Here is a 25228-nt window from a genome sequence, read left to right as displayed (position 1 = left end):
AGAGCTTTTACCTTCATGGACCTGTAGAGGTCAATTTAAGTGACTTAGAAAAAGAGGTTTGTGAAATACGAATAAGAATACGACGCTAACTTGACGGGACACATCGGATACGGCGTATTGAATGGTAAGGCGATCAGCGCGGTTTGCCCTGAGTTCTGGGTTGTCTGTAAGCAAAAATCCTTTGAATTGGAATTTGATGGCTTTTGATCGTTGCAGAGGGACACCAAAGTCTTAACTTTGAAAGGAACTCTTGTATGGCGCATCGAATGTTAAGTTTTGGTAGCAATGAGACGGGTAGGTTGTGAGAGAGAGAGTCTGCTTTTACGTGGAAATTCTCCCTCTGCGCCTTTTCGGTGTTTGACTCTAGGCTGTGTCACGATATTGCAACCCTCTTTCTAGCCACGTCGCATTGCATTGATTGGTGAAGGTTTTAAAGCAATATAATGAACGGTTTCGGAGAAGGAGCACATATGCTTGATATGCTGTTCTTTAGTCCCCCCCCCCCCCCCGATGCATATCGCTGCATTACATTAGGCTGCAAAATACTTTCATATATGACGCATTTGTTTCGTTCTTAGCGCGTTTGCCGGTGCATGAGAATCTGAAGATCGAGCCTGGCTGGTGCGCGAATTTGCTGCGCGTTGGGCGCGACTTGGCAAGCTTGGCTTGGAAAGGACGCGTGGGCAGACGTGTGCGAGATATAAAATATCTCCCTTGAAAACGGTTTCATGGAAACCTTATTCTTGTGCCGATAGTTTAGCACTGTCCAAGGATATCTAACGGTCTCGTAGTTGGCTCTCTTGTATTTGTTTGGGTGTATGATTTGTTTGCAGAGCTAAGGATGAAGTATCATTTAAGATTGATCGTCAGCTTTGCTCTGTGTATTTTGACCAGTGGGACTCCTACAAATGAGGTAAGTCAATGACTCAGCACCAGCCTTGTGTGCTGCACCAGCTACTTAATAATTAATTGGCCTGTAGTTTGTGGCATACTCTACCAATATATTATGTAGCTAATGACTGCCCTTAGTATGAGGTGCTGAAGCTGTCCTGAAAATATCATCAATGCCTCAGCCAATGCTTGAGCTAGCCATTGCAGCAAAGGTGTCATGACTAGTGAGTTATGTGCTCATCAGATAGTATTGTTTCCATAGTGATCTCAGCCCCTCCATCCATATCTATTATTATGGTCATCCAAGCCCAGACTGCAAAAAATACATGTGATGCTTAATATATTTGGTGTAGCAGCGAGATTGTAATAAGCGAGTGCTCAGAGTTTGTTTCAAGTACCTCACCACCAATTTCTGTCCATAGATATATAACATTTCATTGATTTATGTTGTTGCAGATTGTATTTGACAGTTATGCCATATAAAAATTGAGTAAACAAAAATAATAGGAAACTCAGCACAGTCTGGCCCATCATGAGACCTGCAAACACAAGTCTAAAAGTACAGCACACCAAAGTGTGGTTGTTCAGTGCAACACATGGATTTTCACTGGCAAGTTACAAGCTCCAATAAGTGGTGTATATATATATATATATATAGCTTAATATATACATAGTAATAGTTAAATATGTGGTTTTATGTGCATATATACATTATATATATATATATATATATATATATATATATATATATATATATATAATAGTTGTTAACCTGGGAATCAAAGTATTCTCAATACAAATTTTGTCCAAAATTACAGCTGACTTGATACTGGTGATCTTTCTCATGTTTTCTCAGTAAGTGTGATGGCATATTTCACTTTTTATCAATGTTGGGACAAAACAGTACCGAAGGTTATGATGTGAAGAAGATGCAGGTTGCCACATTGCACTGTGCACAGTGCCACATTGCACTGTGCACACTGATGTGATTACATAGCATGTTCATTACATTCTAAACATTATATGTGTCATTAGACATTTTCTAAAGTGATGGTTTTAGACAAAGTATATTTAATCCTGTAAAATTCAAGCACTCCTGACTATTCTTACACAGGTCTGAGATCTACATGCATCAGTTTTTTTGCTGAATCAGTACAGCACAAATATACTACATGCTGATGAAAACACAGAAATAAGCATAAACACATTACATGTACTCAGCATTGTCAGGTAACAACACCCACACACAGTTATTGCCAACTCCATTGGCCAATTCCCCTATTGCAGGCAGTCTGGTTTGCATGAAGCTTTCTCTGGCTACATGTTGGGCTACATCCTGGGGCCAATACATTACCAATGAGCAAAATATTGTGGGCATCATCATCTGCCATCACATGAACTGTTATGGACTTAGACAGGCCGGCATCAGGTGTGACCAGCACATGGCAGATGGTCAACCCACTGCAGGCCCTGAGTGAGCAGAGCTTTAGGGTCCAGTAACATGGGATGCATGTGATCCTGTATGGGTCATTGTGCATAGATTTTCAAGGGCAACATCATTACATGTTGTATGAAAAGAGTGCAGCCAACAAAGTTGTTGTTCTTGTTATCAATTGTATGTGCAGAGCAGGAAACTGAAAATGCCTCCTGTATTTACATAGCATTTTGTATCATTCAGCTGCATGAAGTGGTCATACCCACAATTCCTGTCATGTATGTTATCCATGCCCTCAGATACCATCAGGGTTCTTTGCAAACCATACCAACAACTGGGCCGTCCTGGTGGATGCATCTAGATTCTGGTTCAACTACCGACATGTGGCCAATGTGCTTTCTGTCTACAGAAGTGTAAAGAAACTTGGCATACCAGACAGGTAATGTCTTGATGTTTTTGTGAAAATTCCTCTCTGTGGTTTGCTTTATTATTTATACAGTGGCAGCACTTAATTGTGGTTCAGCTTGGCATCCTAATATGTGGGCTACCTTTGCACTGTAAGGTGAACTTGCACTGGATTTTGTTTTGATGTTTTCTGTGGCAGTATGATGCTTCACACCATCAAAGTATCAACAGTTTGTCAGTTTTCACTTTTTGTTGGAACAAGTGAATGCCATTATGTGGCTGTGTGAATAACTGAAACCTAAATCTACCTGACCTGACCTGACTGGGTCGCCCGAAGTAAAAGTGCGGTCTGCTGACAAGACTCCTTTCTTTCAGCCACATCATCCTGATGCTGGCGGATGACATGGCCTGCAACCCCCGCAACCCTCGACCCGCCACCGTCTTCAACAATGCGAACCAGCACATCAACGTCTATGGCAGCGACGTTGAAGTTGACTACCGAGGGGACGAGGTGAGGGTGTGACAGTGAGCTCGGCTGCAGTGACCTCTGCACGCACGCGCACACGGTTGTCGCGCGTTATGCCGCGGCCGTGTCGCGGTCCAGCCCACCCGCCCCTGCACCGACCCGACAACGCTGTGGAGTGACGACAGCGCAGGCCGGCCGCGCTGGCCGTGTCTGCGAGCCGCTGCCGTGTCGACCGAGCAGACGACTGGTACCGTTCGCCGCAGGTGACGGTGGAGCGATTTGTGCGCCTACTGACGGGCCGGCTCGAGCCGTCCACGCCGCCCTCCAAGCGCCTGCTCACCGACGACCGCAGCAACGTGCTCATCTACATGACGGGTCACGGCGGCGACGGCTTCCTCAAGTTCCAGGACGCCGAGGAGATCACCAGTACCGAGCTGGCCGACGCCTTCGAGCAGATGTGGCAGCAGCGCAGGTCTGCAACGGGCTGAGATGTTCCCCGCAGTCGGTAGAAACACAGAGCCGACTTTTCGATATGACGATTGCACGAGATAAATCACGCATTTTGGGGTGTCTTTGTCATCTTCCTTAAGGTGAGAGTTCTGGACATCATTGTGTTTTTTGAAGGTTGAATCAAATAATTACATGGCTAAGTTACACTGGTCAAGAATGGTGGTACATGATGCGTCTGTTCCTCCTTGCTGCGTTCTGTTCATTTCCTCGGTACTGTGGCACAATTATGATTACTGTGGATGACTTGTGGCACTCCGTCCCAGGTACAACAACATATTCTTCATGATCGACACGTGTCAGGCGGCATCAATGTACGAAAAGTTTTACTCGCCCAACATTCTGGCAGTGGCGAGTAGCCAAGTTGGGGAGGACTCGCTATCTGTGAGTAGTTTAGTAAACCAGCAGGTGATGATTGGCCGCTGTGTGACATGGTTCTTGGTTCTGCTAGTAACACTGTGGCTCTCTGTAGGCATTGAAATGATTGTTCAAATTGCTGTTAGTCTCTGTTTGCTGACGCTCCTCTAGACGTGGCTGACGCCTTGGGCCCACGTATAAGGCCGGGCATTCGCTGCTGTCGGGTGTCGTCCGTGATGACGTGTTGGCGGTCGAAGAGTGATGCCGACCCGGCGCTGCTGTGGACATTCGCTGCTGTCGGGTGTCGTCCGTGATGATGTGTTGGCGGTCGAAGAGTGATGCCGACCCGGTGCTGCTGTGGACATTCGCTGCTGTCGGGTGTCGTCCGTGATGATGTGTTGGCGGTCGAAGAGTGATGCCGACCCGGTGCTGCTGTGGACATTCGCTGCTGTCGGGTGTCGTCCGTGATGATGTGTTGGCGGTCGAAGAGTGATGCCGACCCGGTGCTGCTGTGGACATTCGCTGCTGTCGGGTGTCGTCCGTGATGATGTGTTGGCGGTCGAAGAGTGATGCCGACCTGGTGCTGCTGTGGACTTTATGCTGTTGGTTTCTCAAGGCTCTTGCGTGCCCTGAGAGCACCGCAGTTTGATTAGCGCCGATCCACTTTGGCTCTAATGCGCGGTGTGGCTTTTCCTGAGGCAGTTTTCCCTTTCCAGCACCATTTGGACGCATCGCTTGGCGTTTACGTCATCGACAAGTATACGTACCACGCGCTGGACTTCATGGAAAAGCTGAGGAAGGATAGCAAGAAGTCTATGGCTGACTTTGTAAGGAAATGTATAGCTAGGGCGGCTGCACATTGGCTGGTCTTGTCGGCCACGCATTACGTCGCACGATGCATGGTCACCAATTTGCAGTTATTACTTCAGCTGCAGGTGGTTGTGCCACTCAGGATGGAGGCTGTCCTACTGTTTCAGGTTCTCCCGCACGTTTGGTTTAATGTGAAGGTGCCTTCCTACAGCACCCTAAACCAAATCTGGTCCCCATGAAACCTTACTTTGCTATTTTGCCCAGCTAAATCGATTTTGACTGAATCGCAATGTAAGTTGTGCAGCTTACTCTGGCTGAAAGCGGCACAGGGAAACCTCCAGTCGGTTGCGAGTCCAACTCGAGATGATATACCTCAGTCTCTGAATGAATTATGGCGAGGCTCATTCCAGTGACAAGTTAACCATTTGTTCTGAAACTGTGTTAATATACCACTGTCACGTGGCATACATAAAGAATATAAGATTGCTCATATTTGAGCCGACTTATCTCTGGCTGAATCGACGCTATTCTGAGTCCATCTCACAGCATATTTTATAAAAGCGATACTGCCCTCATTCCGTTCACATTTCGAACATTTCCGGGCCGACTCTGAATCAGTTCGGAACAAGCACAAGTCTGTCTAGAGCATATCACTGTTATTGATCCGTGAGTTACAGATCTGTGGTTCATCCGACGTCACGTGTGTGGATAAGCGATCATATCGGTATGTGTCCCATGCTCAGATCGTGTCAGTAATTTAGGCGTGATCATGGAGTCAGCTTTGTCCTGAGAGCTGCACGTGGGCCATGTCACTAGGTGCCGTTTTGACATCCTTGTCACTCTCCCAAATGCCAGACACGTTACCTGCCAATGTTCTGTCACACATCATGGAAGCACCCGTGTGCTCCCGTATCCGTTACTACGGTCAGGTTTGCTGTTGTGGCATTACAGGAAGTATTCAACTTGGCAGCTTTACTGATCTCGGCGTGACGAATGTGACCATGTGTCGGATGTTCCGCGACGGTTGGACTGGTTTAGTGTCCAGAAGATTATAAAATCATCAGAACACCGTGCGCAGTACACGTCAATCTAGTCATTTATCTCTCTCGTTCCAAGAACAATCACGGAAGCTTGCCCTTCGTGCAATGACTGTAGACTTGCCCTTCTCATTTTTTAAGGCCCTTGTCCGTGACATTTGCAAAGTACCTGACATTTTTAGCAACTTGCACATGTCTTGTGTCGTGTTTAAGCTTGTCGCCTTGTGAATGTCAAATTACCTGTGCATGTAGGAATAAAGATAGCTTTATAATGCTAAGTGGCCTGATAAAGTGTAGTACATTACAATACTTCACTATGGTGGTTGATGTGAAAGCCTCACCGGATTCCTCGTGCCTTCTGTGCTCCGTGGAACAACCCGTGCCAGCCGTTGGTGTCCCCGTCATTAATTCCTCTTCCGCTGGTTCTTGTGATCCGTTAAACGCGTGTTTTCATGTCACCAGCCCCCTACACTGACCCCTGTGACCTACTAGACGCCCGTTATAGCTGTGAGCATGTCCTTGTCACCTGTATCCCCTTGACCTCTGTGATCCATGACGTCTGTTTCGGCTGCGGTTGGGTCCTCGTCATCAGTGCCCCCTGACCTCTGTGACCACTGGCGTCTGTCCCACCTGTGGCTGTATCCCCGTCACCAGTGTTGTCTTGACCCCTGTAACCGGTGACGTCTGTTCCAGCTGCGGGTGTGTCCCCGTCACCAGTGCGTGTCGACGGTGGGCGTGCGCAGTGACCTGTTCCCGCGCAACCCGGCCGACGTGCGCGTCACAGAGTTTTTCGGTTCCGTGCGGAACGTGGAGCGCACTGACCACGTGGTGGACCTGGGCGAGTCGGCCGCCGAACCGGCCGCGCCGCCTCGGTGAGTGCTCGCTCGAGCCGGCACCTCACCGTTGCCGCTTCACAGTCGCGTGCTCAGTGGTGGCCACTGCTTGGGGCGCCCAGTCCGCTGGTCATCCTCGGGGCAGCTGGGCTGTCGGTGTGTCGGTCACAGTGCCGGTCTGAAGTCTGTCCAAGCTGCAGTTCGTTGAAGGTTTTGCTGGAGTTTCTATAGAAAGTTCGCTCTTTTTACTAGCGACAATCAAAAGCTGGCCATTAAGAACAAGAAACGCCGATCTGTTGCCATGGCCGGGTATTCAGACAGCTGCGTTCCCCTTCTGATTTGATCCCGTGTTGCAGGCCTGCAGAGGAGACCGAACCCGCCGCCGCCGCCGCCGCCGCCGCCAACACATATAGATACGTGCCTCAGTTTCCCATCATGTCATAGCCCCGAGTGCAGCACTGAAGTCCGATCCAGGACTGCAGTTACTCTCAGTTTTCTTTCTCCGTCGTGTCAGTGCTTGTGACGGAGAAAATATGTGTGATTGCAAAGCTTGCACGAGCGCAACGACGCTCTGCCGCGGGCGAATTGTGATGCTTATTACACATCGCATGAGACAGGTTTCTGCTTGCGCATTATGAACATTCTGCTTCGCCCGGTGAGATTGAGCCGCCGTACCTCGTATTTTATTGGCGTGTGTAATATAATGTGGATGTAGTCTCCCGTCTCCGTGAATTCCGAGCAGTTCCATTGCAAGGCCAATTGCCCACAGCTGTGCTATAAATAGCCTGCCCTCGTTGTGCTGGGCCGAGGCTGGCTGCGGGTGATCGGTCATGAGCTAGCCTGACCTGTACCTTGCGTGGGTGCCATCACCCACCGCGTTTGTCCCCTCCCCCTCCCCCTGCCCCCCCCCCCCCGAGGTCAAATTGGAAGCGGGCCGTCCACGGCTCGCCTCCGCCCCGGTTGGAGCAGTGTGTCATTACTGGCCGGATCGCCCAGAGCTCGTTTGCGTTTTTCTGTGTCGCCGTGCTGCGCGAGTGTCGCGAGCGACCACCTGGCGGCTGTGCATGAAAGCGCCAGACCTGGCGGCATGTCTACAAACGTGCCGTGGCTGGAAAGCTTTCACATTTTTCCCACCTCGCATCCTGGTGGACATGCCACAACGTGTTCTGTGACGGTATAAAGGTGCGATTTAATAGCAAAAACGCAAAGACCTGAGAATCCCTAGATTCAGAGATTTTGTTTCATACGGCTTAACGGTCAGATCTCAGGCATTAAAACTCTTGCGAACGACGGCTCATCAATTGGCTTGCTTACATAGGTTATCCGGGCGATCCCTTGGCTAGGAAAATATGTAAAGAAAGGTTGTTCACGCACTTCAAAATTAGGTTCTGCTCATCCAACAATGTCAGTTTTTATGCGGTAGCTGACTAAAACGATCGACCACGGGGTGTGTGACACCGAAGACGCCTTGTCGACGTGAGCCTTCATAAAGGTGAACCATGGCTGACCAACTTTAATGGTGACGTGGGTTCGTCCAGGCGTACAAACTGCGGACGGAAATAGCACCAGCAGTCGTCTTACACCCTATCCCGGATCACGGTCATCGTTCTTGTGTATGACGCGTGGAGACCGGTTAGTCAGCCTTTTTGTCACTGGATCCGGGTGTGCTCTGACGTACTCCGCTGTCACGTGGTGACCAAGTTGGGGGAGTGGGGTTGACACTACGACTAGAGCACGCAGACTTGTCTGGCAAGGATCAATACCAGAATACCAGATGGGCAGAAGCACGCAGGTGTCATCATCTGAGACGAATCAAAATGAACTTCGGACAGGTCCAACGATGCCCATTCCGGGGTGGTAACCACTGCGGGCATTAATCGACGCATGATCAGTAACTGTGCGCAAACGCACACATCAAACTCGCTGTTCAGTAGGACATGTATTCAGCGGACGCGGCGGACACGACAGTCCAGTCCCCCGCGACGAATCTTCTGGTCAGAGCAGGTACAGGGGTTCCTTATCGACTCGTAAATACCATGCGCTCCACACTCCGCTCGCGACTCTCCACTTACTCTCCCACACAATCTCCCGCATTCACCACCCGCGCAGCAGACCGCACCGGTACGTCGCCGTCGACTCGCCCGTCTCCAGGGTTACACCGCGCGCCGCCCCGGTGGAGTCTACCGCTTCCCGAGCTCTACTTGTTGTAGGGCTCGGGCGCGAAGCCCGGTCCGTAGCTGTACTGCGGCTCCGGCGCGTACTGTTGGGAGGACCGCTTGGCCTCCTCCTCGGGCGTCGGCAGGTAGGGGTTCTTGTACGGATCCAAGTTTACGCTGAAACGACGAGAGCGGGTATAAGGCTTCGAGGGATCGACCGGCCAGCAGGGAGGTACTGTGTCTGGCGGGGACGTCTGCCACGACAGTAATGCTCAAAGCGAGGGCGAGCGTGATGCTCCATGCCGGCTGGTCAAATGAACACGGCAAGACTCCCGTGCATCTGAGAACGTCAGACCATGAAATGCCACTAACGAGCCTGACGAGAGCGTTTGGTTGCGATAGTCTGTCGTAACGTGCCTCAGCATTTGGTAATCGGACATTGGGAGATGCATGCACGTGAGCCGGGCGTGTACCTGGCGCTGACACTGCCGGGGCGTCTCAGACCTCAGGACGCTCGCTTCTCCCGCGTCCCAAGCCGACGCTGAACCCCCGGGCCCGGCTGACTCACTCGTACTGCTTGACGGCGGCGCCGCAGTCCACGTTGTACCACCAGTCGCAGGTCAGCTCGTACTGGTTGAACAGCGTGCCGTTGGTGCAGAGGAACGAGGCGCCGGCGTAACCGTGCCGGTTGTCCTCGCCGCAGATGTGGTACGCCTGGTGGGACACGTCCGAGGGTGGGCAGCGTCACAGGTGTGCGTTGTCAGCAGCGGAGCCGTGTCCGCAAGTTAGACCGACACAGCGTGTGCGCTGGCCGGCTCTCGGGGCTCGAGGAGTCCAGTCCAGTCAGCGTGTGGTTTGCGTCGGCTACAAACGATGGCAGTGACGCAGTAAGTCGGGACCATTCACCGGGTGCGATACGAACGGTAGGTCGGGACCAGTCACCGGATGGGATACGGACAGTAGGTCGGGACCAGTCATCGGATGGGATACGGACAGTAGGTCGGGACCAGTCACCGGATGCGATGCGGACACAAACATCACTTGATTTCTAATTCCCTTTCTTTCTAAATCTTTCATCACCGTCACTCGAATGGTGCGATGGCCGCTTTGTGGTGAAAACATTCGAGGCGTAATTAGGGAGTGGTTCTTCGGCCGAACATCGTAAAAGTGGTTTTCTCTCCCCACTGCGATGTCGTTCTAGGCGATTGGATGGTCAGACAGTAGACAAAAAAGCGTTGCAATTATCGCAGTGTTGTCCCCCTCCTCTGTCTTCATGTCATATTCATGTACGCTGTGTCTTTACAATGCTGATACATGCAAGCTCTCGTCTATGTAAATCTTGGGCCAAAAGTTCACCGTGCAAGGGCATCGCTCACGCTGTGCGAATGGAGCGTAACATATCAGGCCGCTGTAGCTCTTAAAACACTGGCACACACTGATGAACAGTAATGTCGGGCGACGGATCTTTTGGACAATATTGCAACACAACGGACAGATGCTGGGATTGTGGACATTGTTGCGATCACCCGCTGAATGGCCCCTTTCGTGGCACAAATAATGCTTCTAGGAAGCACATCCATAGCGACCCACGGACTCATCTGACCACAGACATTAACGCTGCCCCAGATCAAGACCGAGACGCGTCATGCACTCTGGCAGCCCGACCGGCGGCAGCGGCGCCGACGTACCTGGCAGCCGGTCTCGGCGTCGGCGTAAAGGCCGGGCCGGTACGGCACCTGATCGCACGTGAAGCCCGTCTCCGGCACCTGCGGGCACGGCGGCGGGCGCGTCAGCGCACATCCCGCCCGCGGCTGCACGGCCGAGCCGCGCGCAACACCCGGGCGCTGAGGCCCACTGCCAGTCACGTGGCGAGGAGCGAGTCCAACCCGGAACTGTGTCGTGCTGTTGCAATGGTGCAGTTGTTACGGGCGGAATGCCGGGTCGTTGTTGCGTTCGCGCTAGTGTACATTCCTTGCATGTCTTATACGGCAATTGTGAGGCTTGCTGAGAAGCTTATGTCTCGGCAGCTCTGGCCGAATGAAGGGGATCTGTATGGCTGTGAAAGCTTCTGGTCCGTGAACTTTGAAGTTATCGTGCATGAGGTCATTATTCGATTAACCTGGCGCGCAGTCGCGATCCGACGGGAGCTCAGACTGCGGGGCGGGGCAGATTGGGCGCGTGCCCCGTCTGGTCCGGAATACCGTCCAGAGCGTTGGTAGTTCCCGAGCTCCGTATCGTTCTTCATCGGCTTACCGTGTAGAGCTGTTAGCATTAGCTGGCTTATGGGCTACCCAACATAGGCGTGCCATTTGTAGGGTTCCGTGGTTGTTGGGGCAGTGGTGGTTGATGGAGTAATCTTTATCCTAGGACCGGAGTATGTTCCACGCTTTTTCGCGGTTGGTGTTGACGCATATCCTTGACCATCGATCTACGTCCGGACTCTCCCGGCCCTGTCTTGTGCCATTGTGTCTTAAGATTGGACAATCATGTCGGGATTACCCCCAGGCGTTCGTTCGCACCTTGTCACAGGGCGACTGGTCCTGCCCGACATTACCCCCTCCCCTTATTCGTTTAATGCACATCGGGTGCTTTCGTCCCATATTATCCTACCATCCTTGCTATTCTGCTGGAGCACGTCGGGGGCTTTGTCCGACATCGCACTTTCTTTGCGCCTTCCTTACCGTGTCTTAGCGGTGCCCCTGCCCCAGGTGCCCCGCGTCGTACCGGTGCCCCCCCCCCCCCCCCCTCCTCCTCCCGGATTGGGTGGCCCTGTATCGCGCTGTCCCTCCCCCGGGCGTCCTTACCGCGTCGTAGAGCGGGTAGTCCTGGCCGGGCTGGCCGGGGATCTTGCTCAGATCCTGGACGGGCGCGCCGCCGTAGCGCGCCTCACTGCCGTAGCTGGCCTCGGGGGCCGTGTACAGCACCGGTCCGGCAGGCTGCAGCTTCTTCACCTGCCGCGCACACGGATGACACGTGTGACATACAGCGACACGGTCTCGCATCATAGGAGCCGATCATCCGCTCGGGCTCCTCCACAATCTTATTTCGGTTGCCTCCAACAGCCGTGCCGGTTAATAGCCAACGTTTCACTTCACTCAAAGGGTCACTGAATACAGAGACAGAGAATAGACGTGACAGAGTAAATTGTCGGTGGTTGGACTACGACAGCCCCAAGATCATGACACGCATGAATGTGGCCGTCCTGGCCCATCCACAACCCGTAGCCTTTATATATGCCCACAATTTCGCCGTCCATGCCGTCACCTAACCAACCTCGTCCCCGGCGTACTCTCGTCCCGTTTCTCGTCGGCCTCACCTGCTTGCGTTCGCGGGGCACGAAGGGCTTGGGCACAAACTTGGGCCTGGCGGGCTGGATGGGCTCCAGGATGGGCGCAGCCACGAGCGGTCCGTTGTAGTTGAGGTTCGGGTCGAAGTAGACATCGTAGTCCTCGGGGTTCTCCACCTTGGGCTTGTCTGCCGGCCGGATTCGCCTCGGCACCTCGTCACGGTACAGGGTGTCGCCATTGTTGACGACGGGCGGCAGCACGCCCTGAGGCAGGGGACAATGTGTGACGAGGTCGCTTGGTCATTGGCTTATGCAGCTTGGCGGGGGTGAGACGGCGGGTATGCCGGACTCGAGACGAGCATTACCCAACACCGCGTCGGTGTAGTGGTAAAACGGGGCATACAAACAACACCTGGAAAAGTACCGACCTCACATTGAGCCAGCGCATGTCGATGCCATTGTCAAGTTCTGAGACGAACGCACCCCGGATCTGCCGGGGGGCTTCGACCACAGTTGTCGATGCCATTGTCAAGTTCTGAGACGAACGCACCCCAGATCTGCCGGGGGGCTTCGACCACAGTTGTCGATGCCATTGTCAAGTTCTGAGACGAACGCACCCCGGATCTGCCGGGGGGCTTCGAGCACAGCTGAGGGACACACAGCGGGGTCACGGACCCATACGCAGCGGGGCAGCCTGGGTCGAGGTCAACACGCCATCGCACGCTCGCACACCGCCGAGAGACCGCAGCTGCTAGCAGCCTGTGGTCGCCGCTTGCCGAAACGTCTCGCCGTTGGCGTGTTCCGCCGGCAGTCAAGGGCGCGCGGCCCGTGGTTCCCACCGCCGCGCTTAACGACGCCCGTGCCGGCCGGATCCTGGGACGACCCTTCGCCCTTCTCCCGGCGCCGCCGAGAACGCCCGCTCACTTTTCTCGCCACGTCCGAGCCCGTCAGCCGCAGAAGTCTCCCATGTTTACGGCTATGGTATGGCGCTGACGTGATGGGTTTAGTTTCTGTAAGCCACTTCACCGTGGGAGTGGAGGCGACAGGTGTCGGGAGAGAGGGTGCAAACATGCGTCATCTGATGAGCTTCGAAGAAGACAGCGATGCAGTTGTCGTCCTTCGCACGCCTTGATGAATGTTACCTTGCTGGAAGGCTCCAATGCAAGGTGTTGGATTGGGGTCGTATCGGATGAAAGGTGTTGGATCGACGTCATATCGAATACAAGGTGTTGGATCGGCGAAGTGTCGGATGGATGACAGGTGAGGGGTGCATCTGAAGAGTGCAGTAGGAACAGTAAGGGGAGATGAACCAAAATGGTTATCTGAAACTACTGCATAACTCTCCCTCGCGCACTTTTCCCTGGATAAATACAGACTGGTCGTGTGTGATGATGCAGAAATTATCATCTCTGTAGATGCTTGGAGCAAGGCACAGTGGTTCCTTTCCACCCCCCAAAACACCACTCGATGGCAAATATACTGCTTACGACATGAACGTCGTGCAGCACCCACGCGCAGCGGCTGAGAACGGTTGCAGAGAAGCATGCAATGTTCCGCCGACGCGAGCGGCGGAACCCTTTCGCTTTCGTCGGAGCGGCAGCTGCCTGCCGCGTCGCCACCGTCTCGCCACGGTTCATCGGCCGTCGGCGGCGCCCGGCCGCAGCCGCCGCAGCTCCGGCCGGCCGACGACACCGGGTGCCGTGCGGAGAAAGGCTGCCGCAGCGACACATGTCGCCGGGCGCGGCTGCCGGCCGGCACGTGGCGTCACGTCGGGCCGCGCCGGCCGACCGGGTGCGGCGCGCGCCCGGCTGTATCCGCGACGCGGCCCGGGTGGAGGGCGCTCGGGCGTGACCGGCGGGGCGCCGGGCCGAGGACAGGGCGGTCCTGTCTCGGGCTGCGGTGCGGCCCCGGGCTGTTCTCTACTGGTCCTATCAGCCACCGACGATGCGTCACCGACTGCCGTCAGAAATGGGTCGATCAGGTCGCCGGATTGCTGACGGCGGTTGGCGACTGCCCATGCATTCGTCCGTCACGCGATTGGCGGGCTCACGAGACCGGTAGATGCCATTGTATGCGAGAGTCGGGCGCACAGCCTTCTGCCACGCCCGTCTAAGTTTCCTTGCGTCACATTTCTCAGCGCAGTTTTACGCAAACGCGTTTCTTAGCCGCGTGCCCTCCGCTGGCGTGGCCCCCTTCTCTGACGGCACCGTCCGGACCGGACCTCGCGTCCCAAGTGCGCCAGATACGGATCTGGCCTTGACCGACACCGAGCTATGGCCGGTGCTCGAGCGCTCTTGTCCTGGCGCCTGGGACCCGCCCAACAACGGCACGGGGGGAGGGGCGGCGGGTGCGCGCGTGCTGTGTCACCACCTGCTGCGGAGCAAGGCCGGTATCCCCGGCGCGTGCGAGGTCAGGTTGGGGAGGAAAACAGGTGCCGCGCTGAGTCAGCGTCTGCCGCCGACGCGGTTGATAGATGCTATATTCCGTTCGGCGCTGCGTGGGCGCTGGTTGCGCGTGTACTCCCGGGTTCAGAGCGATGTGTTTGCTACAGTTGTCATTGCTGTGATCAAAGGGTCGCTTCTAAGGCATGACGTCGTGAGATTTCGTATTTCGGAAACGATGACCTGCAACTTTTGTGCGACGTGTTTGAAATAAATAGTTATGATTTCGGCCGCCTGCAAGTCAAATATTGCAGCATGCATATCAGATGTGAGAAAACGCGCCGTAACTAAGCCGGTTAACTGGTACTCACTGAAGTGTATCACTACACAACACAAATCACAAGTAGTTTGAGGGTGATTTCGTTTTCCCAAGTTCGCTCTTTAATTTCAGGTGCCACTGATCACGGGATTATATGCGGTGAACCGATAAAGTGACATCAAGGTGACAATATGGTGACATATATCCACCAGAGCAAGCTTGCGAGCAAGACTTATTGGCTGTAATGCGTGCCCCGATCGTTTTGCACTCAGTCGTGAAGAAAGGTTCAACGTTTAATCAATGCACAGTTTTAGCAAATGTCATGGCTGATCGTCGTGCAATCTCTGTCTAGCTAACCACACTAACCACACTAATGACACTAACCACAATCAAATGACGAACATGGTTTCTTGGAACGAGGATCCAATTTGGTGTAGGATGAGTGCAGCGCCTTACATACAAATGCATAAGGCGGGCAATGAAAGTCCTTTATAGATGTCTGGAGCGAGCCAGCCATCGGGCGCCGCGTTGAACAAGTGGCAGAGTGGACAAGAAAAAATACGGAGTTGGACAGAAAACTGCAAAATTAAATCCACGAATGATGCAATGATCTGGAGATGTTGCTGGTTTCGTGCCTTTCACAAGATTCCGAACTATTGTTTCTGTCAACGGCATCCATAACGGGGTAGTCACAGTACAGCCTGACTGCAGTCCGAAACGTGAGCACGTCTTTGAGCAAATATCACGTTCTGACGACATAGCTCTCTACACGTGCTGACCGAAAAGATGGCTGCCTAAAATGACACGTCCTGGGATATAGCCCAATCAACCGCAAAGGCTGGTGATCAATTTGACACACTAACCCCAACTTACTGAACTTAATCAAACGCAGCTGACTAAATACAATTGAACACAGCCTACCTAATTCAAACCAACCCAACTCCACCAGAAATGCTTCCTTAACCTCCCAAACTTATATTTCGCTCTACAAGTACGTAACATTTTACTGTATGGAATGCAAGGTGGACCCGACTCAACAAAGTTGAAGGTAACCTGACTTATCCAAACCAACCGAAACCCCAACGGAAAGAAACGTCTACAGCTATATTTTGCTTTAGTACCATGTAACATTTTGTTTTACCTAATGGCATGTGGGGAACGTTGGATACACTTGCTGAGCGCAAAATGACCATTGCAGTCGACGCGCCCGAAAACACCAATAAACAACAACAACGGTGGGTGCATTTTCAATATATCTATTGGCCCAACATGAATTGCAACTAAAGTGACCTAATCCTGACTGATACACGAGTTGTGACAGAGTTGGCTGTTTCGCAGAACATAATATTGAGTGAGGGCTGGGTTCCAGACTGAGCCTCATGGATGTAGAATGCATCAACAAAGGCCTGCTACAGTTCAAGAATAAGTATGCGATTTGGATGTCCGTTACAAAGAACACCCGCATCCGACGGACCCAGCCTGCTACATCGTCTGAAAACGTCAGACCACGTCCGGCACAAGCCTTCACTTCGTCTTAAGTCAAAGTTCATTGTTAACGAATCAGTGAGCCTGAGTGCGACCACCCTGTGCAACAAGTCAGTTAACTTGAGTTGATTTGATTAAGGTCGAGTTTGAAGTCGATTTGACCGGATTCAAGATATCTTTTTGGACGTTATCGCGTTACACTGTACCTGAATATAACTGATAAAAAGTCTACTAGGTATTTGCATTTGAATTATTTGAATTTTCGGTCATACGTCCATTTCGTGCTCTCACCACTGGAAAAACTTCGGAGAAGCCACATGACGGGAAGTAATTTAACTCGAGCAAAAACACGACACTGCCAGTTGTCCATTGCTCAATCGCCACACTCCGACTCCGTTTTGAAGTAATAATGAAGCTAACTTTGATCAATGGGAAGGTAGCCAGCGTTTCCCCAAGCGAACAAAAAGAGGTGATTTCCTGGACTGTGATAATCAATTAAGCGTCTGACACGGAGAGATCTTGACGCTGAACAAGACCCTCGACGCGATGGTATCGACTTGTAACACTTGTAATTACTTATTCCTTGTTGTATCAGACAGTAACTAGGACAGACTAGGTAGCACAGAAGTTCTGGAGCCGTTGGTTGACTCGTGAGCAAGGGAATTGAGGTTTTACCGCTTTTGCCCAAGATACGTGCGACACTTGAAACGTTTGGAAGGTTTGCCGAGGTGCGGGAAATGCTCAGAAATTGGTGCAAGGATAGTACGCCGCTTGAGAATGGTTTCAATAAGCAAATGCAATATAAATTGCGTTTGATCATCGAACCAGACTGCTTCCATTCGATCTCTCGAATTTCCGACACGAAGACACGCTCCGAGAAGCAGAGCAGCCTCCTCTCAAAAGTCTTGGGCTACGCCTACATTGCATTTTTTGACGTGTGCCATGGCTGAGCTTAGATACGCGATTGAAGTGTCTGTTACAAAGGACACCCGTGACCAACGAACCCAGCTTGGTCGTCTGAACGCGGGAGACGTCACGGAAACGCGACCGACCTCGGTCTCAGCCTCGCTGCGGGTCTTACCTGGGCGGCGACGGCCGCGACGAGCGTCGATATCACCAAACAGCACTTCATAGTGGACCTGGAACCAGACGGAGCGGCCGGTTAGCCCGCGCTTCTGGACTTGCGTGCTCACGGGCGAGGCGAGCGGGCGACTGCAACCGCTCACAGGCAGCTACCGGGGCGGACTGAGGCGACACGACGGCCGACTCGACTACGACAGCACTAGCACCAATCGCCGCTCGGGGAGGTCCGTCTGACCTGGGCAAGACGGCGATGTGTGAGCGTGCTGCGACGACGCGCCGGTATATGATCTACTTTCACTTTCGGCGGCGCGCGGCGGCGGTGGCGGACGCGGGCGGCCCTGCCCGGCGCCCGCCGGCGGACCGACCGCGCCTCGCCCGCACCCCCTGACCCATTTGGCCACGTGCTGACCTCTGGATGCGGCCGCGGCCGCAGGGCGACGGCGGGGGGGGGGGGCGGTCACGCCGTGAGACATGGGTTTCCGAGTCACCGTCAAGTTCTGGCTGTCGGTCGGGGTCCAGGCGTGTCGAGAGGTGAGAGCCTGCCTCACACTTTCCGGTAAGTATGCCGATTTGTGGAGACCTTCAAGGCTGGCGATAGCCCTCCAAGGAGAGCCGGCTTTTCTGTGGGAATGGCCTCTATTCGTGCACATGCCCACCATAATGGGTGGTGTCATTGTCATGTAGCACCGCGGATGTTCTATCACACGGTTCGATCTCACGCACCGATGGCTGACCACTCTTGTCGATTAAACGCGTCAGTTAGTAACAGTAAAAAGTGCAGGCCTTCATACAACTAGCCACTGCTGGCATTGTGCTCCTGGTGATGACCCATGATGACTAATGCCACGTAATGGATCTCTGCGTACTTTGACTCCTTGGACTTTTACGGCAATATTCCGGCATAAAATCAGGCTAACACCGTGTCGAAAGGGGCATACCCTTTGATTCTGCGAAACTGGCCAGGAACTTCGAATTGGTGGCATAATGACTGCTGTTTTACGGCTGCCTGCAACATACTGGGAGCGACAAAAAGCAAATTGAGTATTGTCTTACGGATGGGAAGCTGTGCTGTCGCTGACATTGCCTTGATATCATGACCCGCCTTAACACGCGCTCGGGTGGGGGTCAATTTGGCCCCCTAAAGGTTGTTTCCAAATGATTCCCGAATGTCGCAGCGCAGTAACGCCGAGCTATACATAGCTGAAGCCAATTCAAAAGCAAATACTTTGGTCCTAAGAAATCAAATACAAGTTGCAAAATCACTGACCTTGCAGGTCAAAGTTAGGCCATGGCTGCTAGCGAAGGAATTCCTAGGGAACCGCTCAATCTGACGCGACAACAGTGTTAGACGAATCGGTATGCTCTGAGATGGTTCTTTTGACATCACCTTTTCTTTAAAAAATAGAAGTCAGGATTACAATTAGTTTCATTGATCTTCGATTAGGCAAAATGGTGAGGCCGCCGCCATTTTTTACTGGATGTCTTGCTTTTGTGGAATAGTTTTTTACGCTCATTTTGAATCACTTGGTTACAGGGAGGTAACAAATGTAAATTGAATTCTTCAAGGTTCATGATAGGGCTCTGCCTTGACTTTGTTTTGTCTTATTTGAACAAAGGATCGTGATCTAGGGAACTATGCAAGTTTAAAAAAGTGAGTTCACACACATATATTTATTCTATGAATTTGGTGTGGCTGCTTTTTTAGTTCTTTTTTTTAGATTTCATGAGGTCAAACTGACGCCCAACTTACCGGCGTGGTATTCAACCATCTACCCGGTCGCCTGATAGAAAATATTGCTATGCAACCAAGCGAACCTAGAAATAGGAAGAAGCGGATGGGGATAGCTGTTGGACAACCGCTTCTTGTCAGAATGGCCAACCCCCTTGGTGGGTGTAAGTTTGCTGACAACAACAGCCCGAGGTGTTGGCTCCAAATATGCAAGTAGCTTCATGAGAAAGGCTTCCTGGATTACCAGGCATATGATGTGGAGACTGAGCAGCGCTGATTGTCCGAATCTTCCACGCCAGTGGGGTAGGTTTGGGCAGGGCGTAGGGTAAGTTCGGACAGTGTTTATTGGATTCAATCGAGACTGAAACATAGTGTGCTGAAACAAATGCATTGCAACAACGAAAAACAGCTCCACCTAGCGTTCATAACTCTCTAACGACCCGGTACTTGCACTATCGCATATTGATGAAGGTGACGAGGCTAACCAGCAATGACCTTGTGTTACCTCTCGAGAACAAATGGTCACAGGCTATGACCTAAAACAGCATCGGCAAACACATGTGAACACTGTCGCTTTCCTTAGGCCGAATGCGTGCTGGGACCTACAGAAAGCTTTGCTGAGTGATCATTATGGGAAATATGTTGACAGTAAAGCTATGGAAGACGACTACACTGAGTTTGACGGTCAGCAGGGGTCGAAGCAGCTCTCCTCTCATATGTCCTCTCATCGCCGTCGAAGATCGATCACGATGGTATTCGAAGTACATACTCGCCCGTATAAGGTGGGAAAGACCTTCCTGATCAGAAAGTCTTTCAAGTTTGCTTCACGGCTTGAAACATTTATCGGACGTACAACGCGCCAGTTGGTATAACGCCCTTCTGGCTGTAATAAACATCTATATTTTTAACGTGTAACGTTGTTAAAAAATCGCAATAGAAATTTCATGAGCGTGTCACCTGAAGACCACTTGCTGCTGTTAGGAAGTCAGCTCATTATCACTTTTTTGACTGGGCTGCGCTGTCGCGGCAAATAATACGCGTCATTTATAGAGTGAAAGCTAGTTTTACGTAGAAAGTGGACCACGTGTTCACACAACATAAGACGAAAGTCGTACCTGCAAGCAAGACGTCTCGAGCTGCATCAATAGTTTGTCTTAGTGGGTTCCTAATCGCGAACTAAGCAGCTTGCTCGAAAACCTCATCGCTCTCGGCTAATGGATACGTTATGCATTTGGCGTTTTGGCGTTTTGGGTCTTTGGCGTTTGATGACGCTTATGTCGGTGTATGTCGGTGTCGGGGCCGTATCCTACTAGGAGGGCCCGTGTGAAAACAGACGAGCTGCGGCCTGGGCGGATGGAACCGGATAATGCAAGAAAAGACCAGATGGGACGGGACCAGACAGAACCAGGCGGTACCAGACGGGACCATGCATGACCGGACGCGATGAGACAGCATCGGACGTCACCGAACGGGTTCGAAGGGAACCGGCCGGCCAGAGCGGGACCGGACGAAACCGCATGGAACCGGGCGAAACAGGACGAGATCATTCGGGACTGGGCAAGGCATGACGCTACCGGACGGGACAGAACGGAGTGGGACCAAATCAGGTGAAACTGAACGCAGCCAGACGAATCCAAACGAAACTGGACGGAACAAGACAGAACCGGACGAAGCCTAACGGGACCTCCTCACTTTTCTCCTCCGCACTCACTCACTATGAGCTTATGCTAGATCATTCCAAGGTCTGTGTTGTGTCCACTTTACCATAAAAGCACTGTGTCCTCTGTGGCATGGTACATTTAACTATTTCGCATTTTCAAGCGTTAGGGCTAAGACGAACGAAAAAAACACTACGTCACATGAGAGACCATGACTAAAATTATCGATTTTCTGCGTCAATAGTTTGCCGTTTGCTTATAGTTTATAGCTCCAGCTCTAGTTCAACTGAGCTAGAAATGGAGGGTGAGCTGTAGCGCCCCCCCCCCCTCCGGCATCTCCTAACTGAATAACAAACTTCTCCCCTGTGTTTCGCGACACAAGTTCAGAGTGTTCATGCTGAGTTATGGACATTCAATTTAAGAGGAGGTATGGTTAAACGACGCTGCTGACTGTATAGTCAGTACTTTTTCAGTATTTCAAGCAACGTGCTATGATCACGAGTGTGACATCATCAGCATTCACTCATGTCTCGAGGACTTCCCGTCGGCTTCTGTCCCTCTTTTTGACGTTTAATTTCACCTAACTTGTTTTTCTCGACTTTCATTTTTGTTTAGTTTTATTTCTGCCCATGTTTGATCTTAGAACTTCTTTCAGTTTGACCTTTTGTATGTAAACTTTTATCCCCGCCGACTTACCTTTTGTCTTCCAACTTTTTTATTCGAATTTGCTCCCAGTCGACTTTTATCCCTTTCGACTTTTTGTCCTTTGACTTTTTCCGTTTTGCTTTTCATCTCTGTTGACTTTTATCTTGTTTGATGCTTTGCCACTGGGCCTTTTCTGAATTTCTTTAAACTTAGACATCTTGTATTCCAGTGGGCAGTAAAATTTCATCGTCATCAACTTTTTACTTTTCGACTGTTTTTGTTCGACTTTTTCATTTGACTTTTCCATTCGACTTTTTGTTCGGGCACCCAAACATTACGTTGAAACCAACAGCACTTAAACCTTACTTGGAAACAATATCTTCAGAAGACTAAGGCGGCTTAGCAATATTTTGTTTTAGGCCACTCGGTAAGGCATACACGTGAATAAGTAACATCGATGGGTAAAGATGAGGCATGCGTATTCTATTGATAGAAGCCTTTTTGCCGTTACGTGCTTCAATCTAAGTTATTGATTTTCCAATAACTCTTTGGAATGATGTGGTTGACGCTTATGAACTAGCAAACTATGAAATGCCCTATGTAATTTAAAGCAAAATTCTTACAAATGCAAAATTTCACAGATGACTTTCACATGACTTGACTGTGTTGTATTCACCTGGTTAAACTAGCAACTACTCACTGCTCAGGGATTCCGATATACGGTGCAGTTTGTATGATGCTTTCAAATATTTGGCTATGTAATGTAAATTGAGATCTCTACATATGCACGTTTAAGACAATGTCACAATAATTTCCGAAAATGTTTAAGTTTTACTTATGCACAGGACCTCTCTATGTACGTGGTTCATCGCATTTCCCCTGTTTTGCTGATATTGGCTCTATTTTTGCACGTTACATTTTATCAGAAAAATGTGCTTGAGCAATTTGCCCTCCACCGCCTTCGGATCTCAGAGTGTACTGTGCCTTTTCTGCCGTGTAAGGGCTCGAACTAACATCTGAAACGCAAATTGTCTTCTAACATACAAAATTTTCAAAACTTATATCGGGACCCATCCCAGGAGCGAAAGGTGAGGTAAAGCAGACCGTAGCGTTTACGTTTAGTGAATCTTAGCGACACGTTGCATGCAGTCATGGATTTCATCATGTCCGTAATCGCCCCTGGGTTTTGTATGGTCAGAATCCTAGCAACTCTTAAGCCACCGAGGTGCAAAATTCAATGATTTTTAAAGGTTAATTTACTTGTGGTAAATCACGGCCCCGTCCGAATCTGGGCGGCTTAGCGGAATCCTCAGCACGACGGAGCAAAATATAGAAACATTTCGTAACCCGTTTAAAAAACACAAGTAACATCATGAGAATACCCTGACCGAAATATAAGAAAAACAAAGAATGCGGTGTCGTTCGCTGCGAATATGGTGCGAAGATCCAGAAAGGTAGACCTAACGGGCTTGCGGCCGATGTCGCTTCTGAACGCCTCCCGCCGCATGACGTTCGGTAGTGTCTGAATAAACGACACTTGCACCAGCAAGCGCACAAAAAGAACTGGCCCGATTGTACGTTGTAGACATGCTATGAAACTCTTAAACAATTACGGAAGCAAAAGCCGGTGAGGTAAGCACATAGGTCAAATCGATTGATCTGCTCGCCACTTATGTACTGAGCAAGCAAGTGGGAAAGGCGTGAAGTTAGATTAAGTTATCATGGGTACATTCATGTAATGCCCTCCGGAAATATGTCCCGTAATCAAATTTATGAGTTGTATTATTATAACCAATGTGTGCATAAATAGATATTGATAACAAAGCATCAGCGATGGACACATAAAGATGGTGGGTCGTAGAGTACAAAAATGGACAGGTTGGTTGGATGCTATATCGCTTTATGTCAAGCTTTTGAAGCATTTTGTTCCTGTGTGCACAAAACACTCACCAAAGTAAAATGTGTCACACCTCCCACCCCTCTATGTTTTCTGACTAACCCTTGTTCTATTTTGTCAGACACATGCACAATACTTTTGTTGCAACGTAAAGGCAAAGGAAGTGGACACAAGAAACATAGTAAAACTTTGCTTTCAAAGGATCGGCCTCCCATTCACATAGCCTGAAACCTCCCTTGCTCATTACTGTATTCGCTTTGAAGCATATTTCCGGACTGCTGGCGCCATAAGCCAGAATAAGAAACCCATAGCCATGATGCCCAGCGGGTGAACATCAAAATAAATGTCATTTACAGCTCCCCTCGATCCAGTTGCCTGGTGTTGGTGCTGCACGTGAGATCATTCTATCCGTGTTTATGATAAGTTTCGTCCGCATGCGCTTCCCCGCATGAAGATTTCGATGATCTCTACTAGTAAGACTGTATTTTTACTGTACATATGTTTGCTTAGCTCATGTCAACGGCTAAGTACCCAAGCTCTCTCCTCTTTTGCCTCCGTATTCATCCCAGGTGACTCGCTTGCATCACACGCCCGGTAGATGGGATTCCTCTTGATACAAAAGATCGTGTTTTAATCCTCTGGAGTCGAACACCGGTTGGTGTAGCTAAAGGGCCATGGACGACACATCCGCCTTAAGCAGCCTGTGGTCCGATCCGGTCTCTCAAAAAGCGCTCCCTGGGCCACCTCTTAATAGTGAAGGGAACTTAAATGCCAACAGGCTGCGCCATATGGGTTGCTTGGAAAAGGCACCAGGTTTCACAGCTCTAGTTTTAATGTTTCGGAGTCCGGTTGCGAGAGGTTGACCGAGGGGGCGGGGCGGAGTGCATCATGGCCCCGGGACGCAAGTGAGGTGAATTAAGGGAAGAGCCGTCCAAAAAAAAGGCAAAACCATATCAGTATCCGAAGAAAGGCCGGTTGAGACAACATTGAAACCAGGAGCGAAATTAATCAAAGCATTTTGCAGCCGCGTGGCTGCTGTTGGAAAACCGACACGCATAGCGTTCGCTTTAAAGATAAGACACAGCGGTAGGCACTTGGAAAGGGATAGTGTGAGACCTATATGAGTTAACTGTCTCAGCCGATCACCCCCATGCCAAAAACAAAATCATTGGAGGATTTGCCTCCCCGAAGAATGACCTTCACCTAGATAGCGTATTGCTGAATGACGTCGATGAATGATAAGTGGTTCTTAGACATGATATGATGAATAATGGAAGCGGCATGATCATCTTACTATGTAAAGTAGTAGGTACTTAAGCCCACCCAGTATGACCACTTAGTCATTCTAACGAGCATAATTTTAAAATGATCGGGTTGAAATGGAGCAGAACTTTACAAAGCAGTAAAATGCGTAGGGTTTACTCCTTTACTAGGATGAATCGTAATCAGGTGCCCGCAGTGCCAGACATTATCAAACGTTATGGCAACCGATCACTACCTCTGCTCCACACATGCAATGCGCAAAATATTTCACAGCCTTTTCCCCTGAGTGAGCAGATCTCTCCGCCTTCGGTTAACTAACGGTCTGAAAGAAATCCGGCGTCCCGTTACACCCACGCGAGAAATCTGCTCGGCGTTACAAAATCTTCCGCACTTCAGCCACAACAGGCCCCCGGCGCCACACGCCGGGCAAGGTGGGCAATCTACATAGCGCCTGAATACAATGACGAAAGAAGCAGAGCCGCCCGAATGTCAAAGGTCTCGCTTCCGCCACCGCAACGGGCTGGGCTTTGCCCGCGTGGAGTCGTGTTACCATCACAATGTGGATCAGAGGGGTGATAAGGCGAC

The 25228-nt window shown here is 50.9% G+C and overlaps 2 protein-coding genes across 2 annotated transcripts; one reads left to right on the top strand and one right to left on the bottom strand.

Annotated features, from left to right (window-relative positions):
• Positions 1-620: 620 nt before the first annotated feature.
• Positions 621-7422, top strand: LOC119100904 (putative GPI-anchor transamidase). The gene is made up of 8 exons (XM_037224101.1): positions 621-913; positions 2626-2765; positions 3107-3242; positions 3461-3669; positions 3971-4088; positions 4778-4888; positions 6602-6780; positions 7098-7422. The coding sequence occupies exons 1-8, from the start codon at positions 842-844 to the stop codon at positions 7183-7185; spliced, it is 1053 nt and encodes a 350-aa protein (XP_037079996.1). The 5' UTR covers positions 621-841; the 3' UTR covers positions 7186-7422.
• A 1245-nt stretch (positions 7423-8667) lies between these two features.
• On the bottom strand, positions 8668-17728 carry LOC119101122 (uncharacterized). The gene is made up of 7 exons (XM_037224396.1): positions 17687-17728; positions 17450-17507; positions 12214-12447; positions 11702-11848; positions 10586-10663; positions 9466-9611; positions 8668-9074 (listed from the first exon to the last, which is right to left on the bottom strand). Exons 2-7 carry the CDS (start codon positions 17498-17500, stop codon positions 8939-8941), a joined length of 792 nt encoding a protein of 263 aa, XP_037080291.1. The 5' UTR covers positions 17501-17507; positions 17687-17728; the 3' UTR covers positions 8668-8938.
• Between the last annotated feature and the right edge of the window lie 7500 nt (positions 17729-25228).

Source organism: Pollicipes pollicipes, unplaced genomic scaffold (genome assembly GCF_011947565.3).
Source record: "Pollicipes pollicipes isolate AB1234 unplaced genomic scaffold, Ppol_2.1 Scaffold_4881;HRSCAF=5763_pilon_pilon_pilon, whole genome shotgun sequence".
NCBI lineage: Eukaryota > Metazoa > Arthropoda > Thecostraca > Pollicipedomorpha > Pollicipedidae > Pollicipes > Pollicipes pollicipes.
Note: the sequence above shows the minus strand (reverse complement) of the source record. Positions and strands in the feature narration are given on the sequence as shown.

Coding starts and splice junctions, on each gene's coding strand:
- LOC119100904 (XM_037224101.1), top strand. CDS start 842: ATGAAGTATCATTTAAGATTGATCGTCAGCTTTGCTCTGTGTATTTTG. Junction 3,670..3,970: donor CAGATGTGGCAGCAGCGCAG/GTCTGCAACGGG, acceptor ACTCCGTCCCAG/GTACAACAACATATTCTTCA. Junction 4,889..6,601: donor AGAAGTCTATGGCTGACTTT/GTAAGGAAATGT, acceptor CGTCTGTTCCAG/CTGCGGGTGTGTCCCCGTCA.
- LOC119101122 (XM_037224396.1), bottom strand. CDS start 17,500: ATGAAGTGCTGTTTGGTGATATCGACGCTCGTCGCGGCCGTCGCCGCC. Junction 11,849..12,213: donor TGCCCCGCGAACGCAAGCAG/GTGAGGCCGACG, acceptor TGTGCGCGGCAG/GTGAAGAAGCTGCAGCCTGC. Junction 10,664..11,701: donor ACTACCCGCTCTACGACGCG/GTAAGGACGCCC, acceptor CCGTGCCCGCAG/GTGCCGGAGACGGGCTTCAC.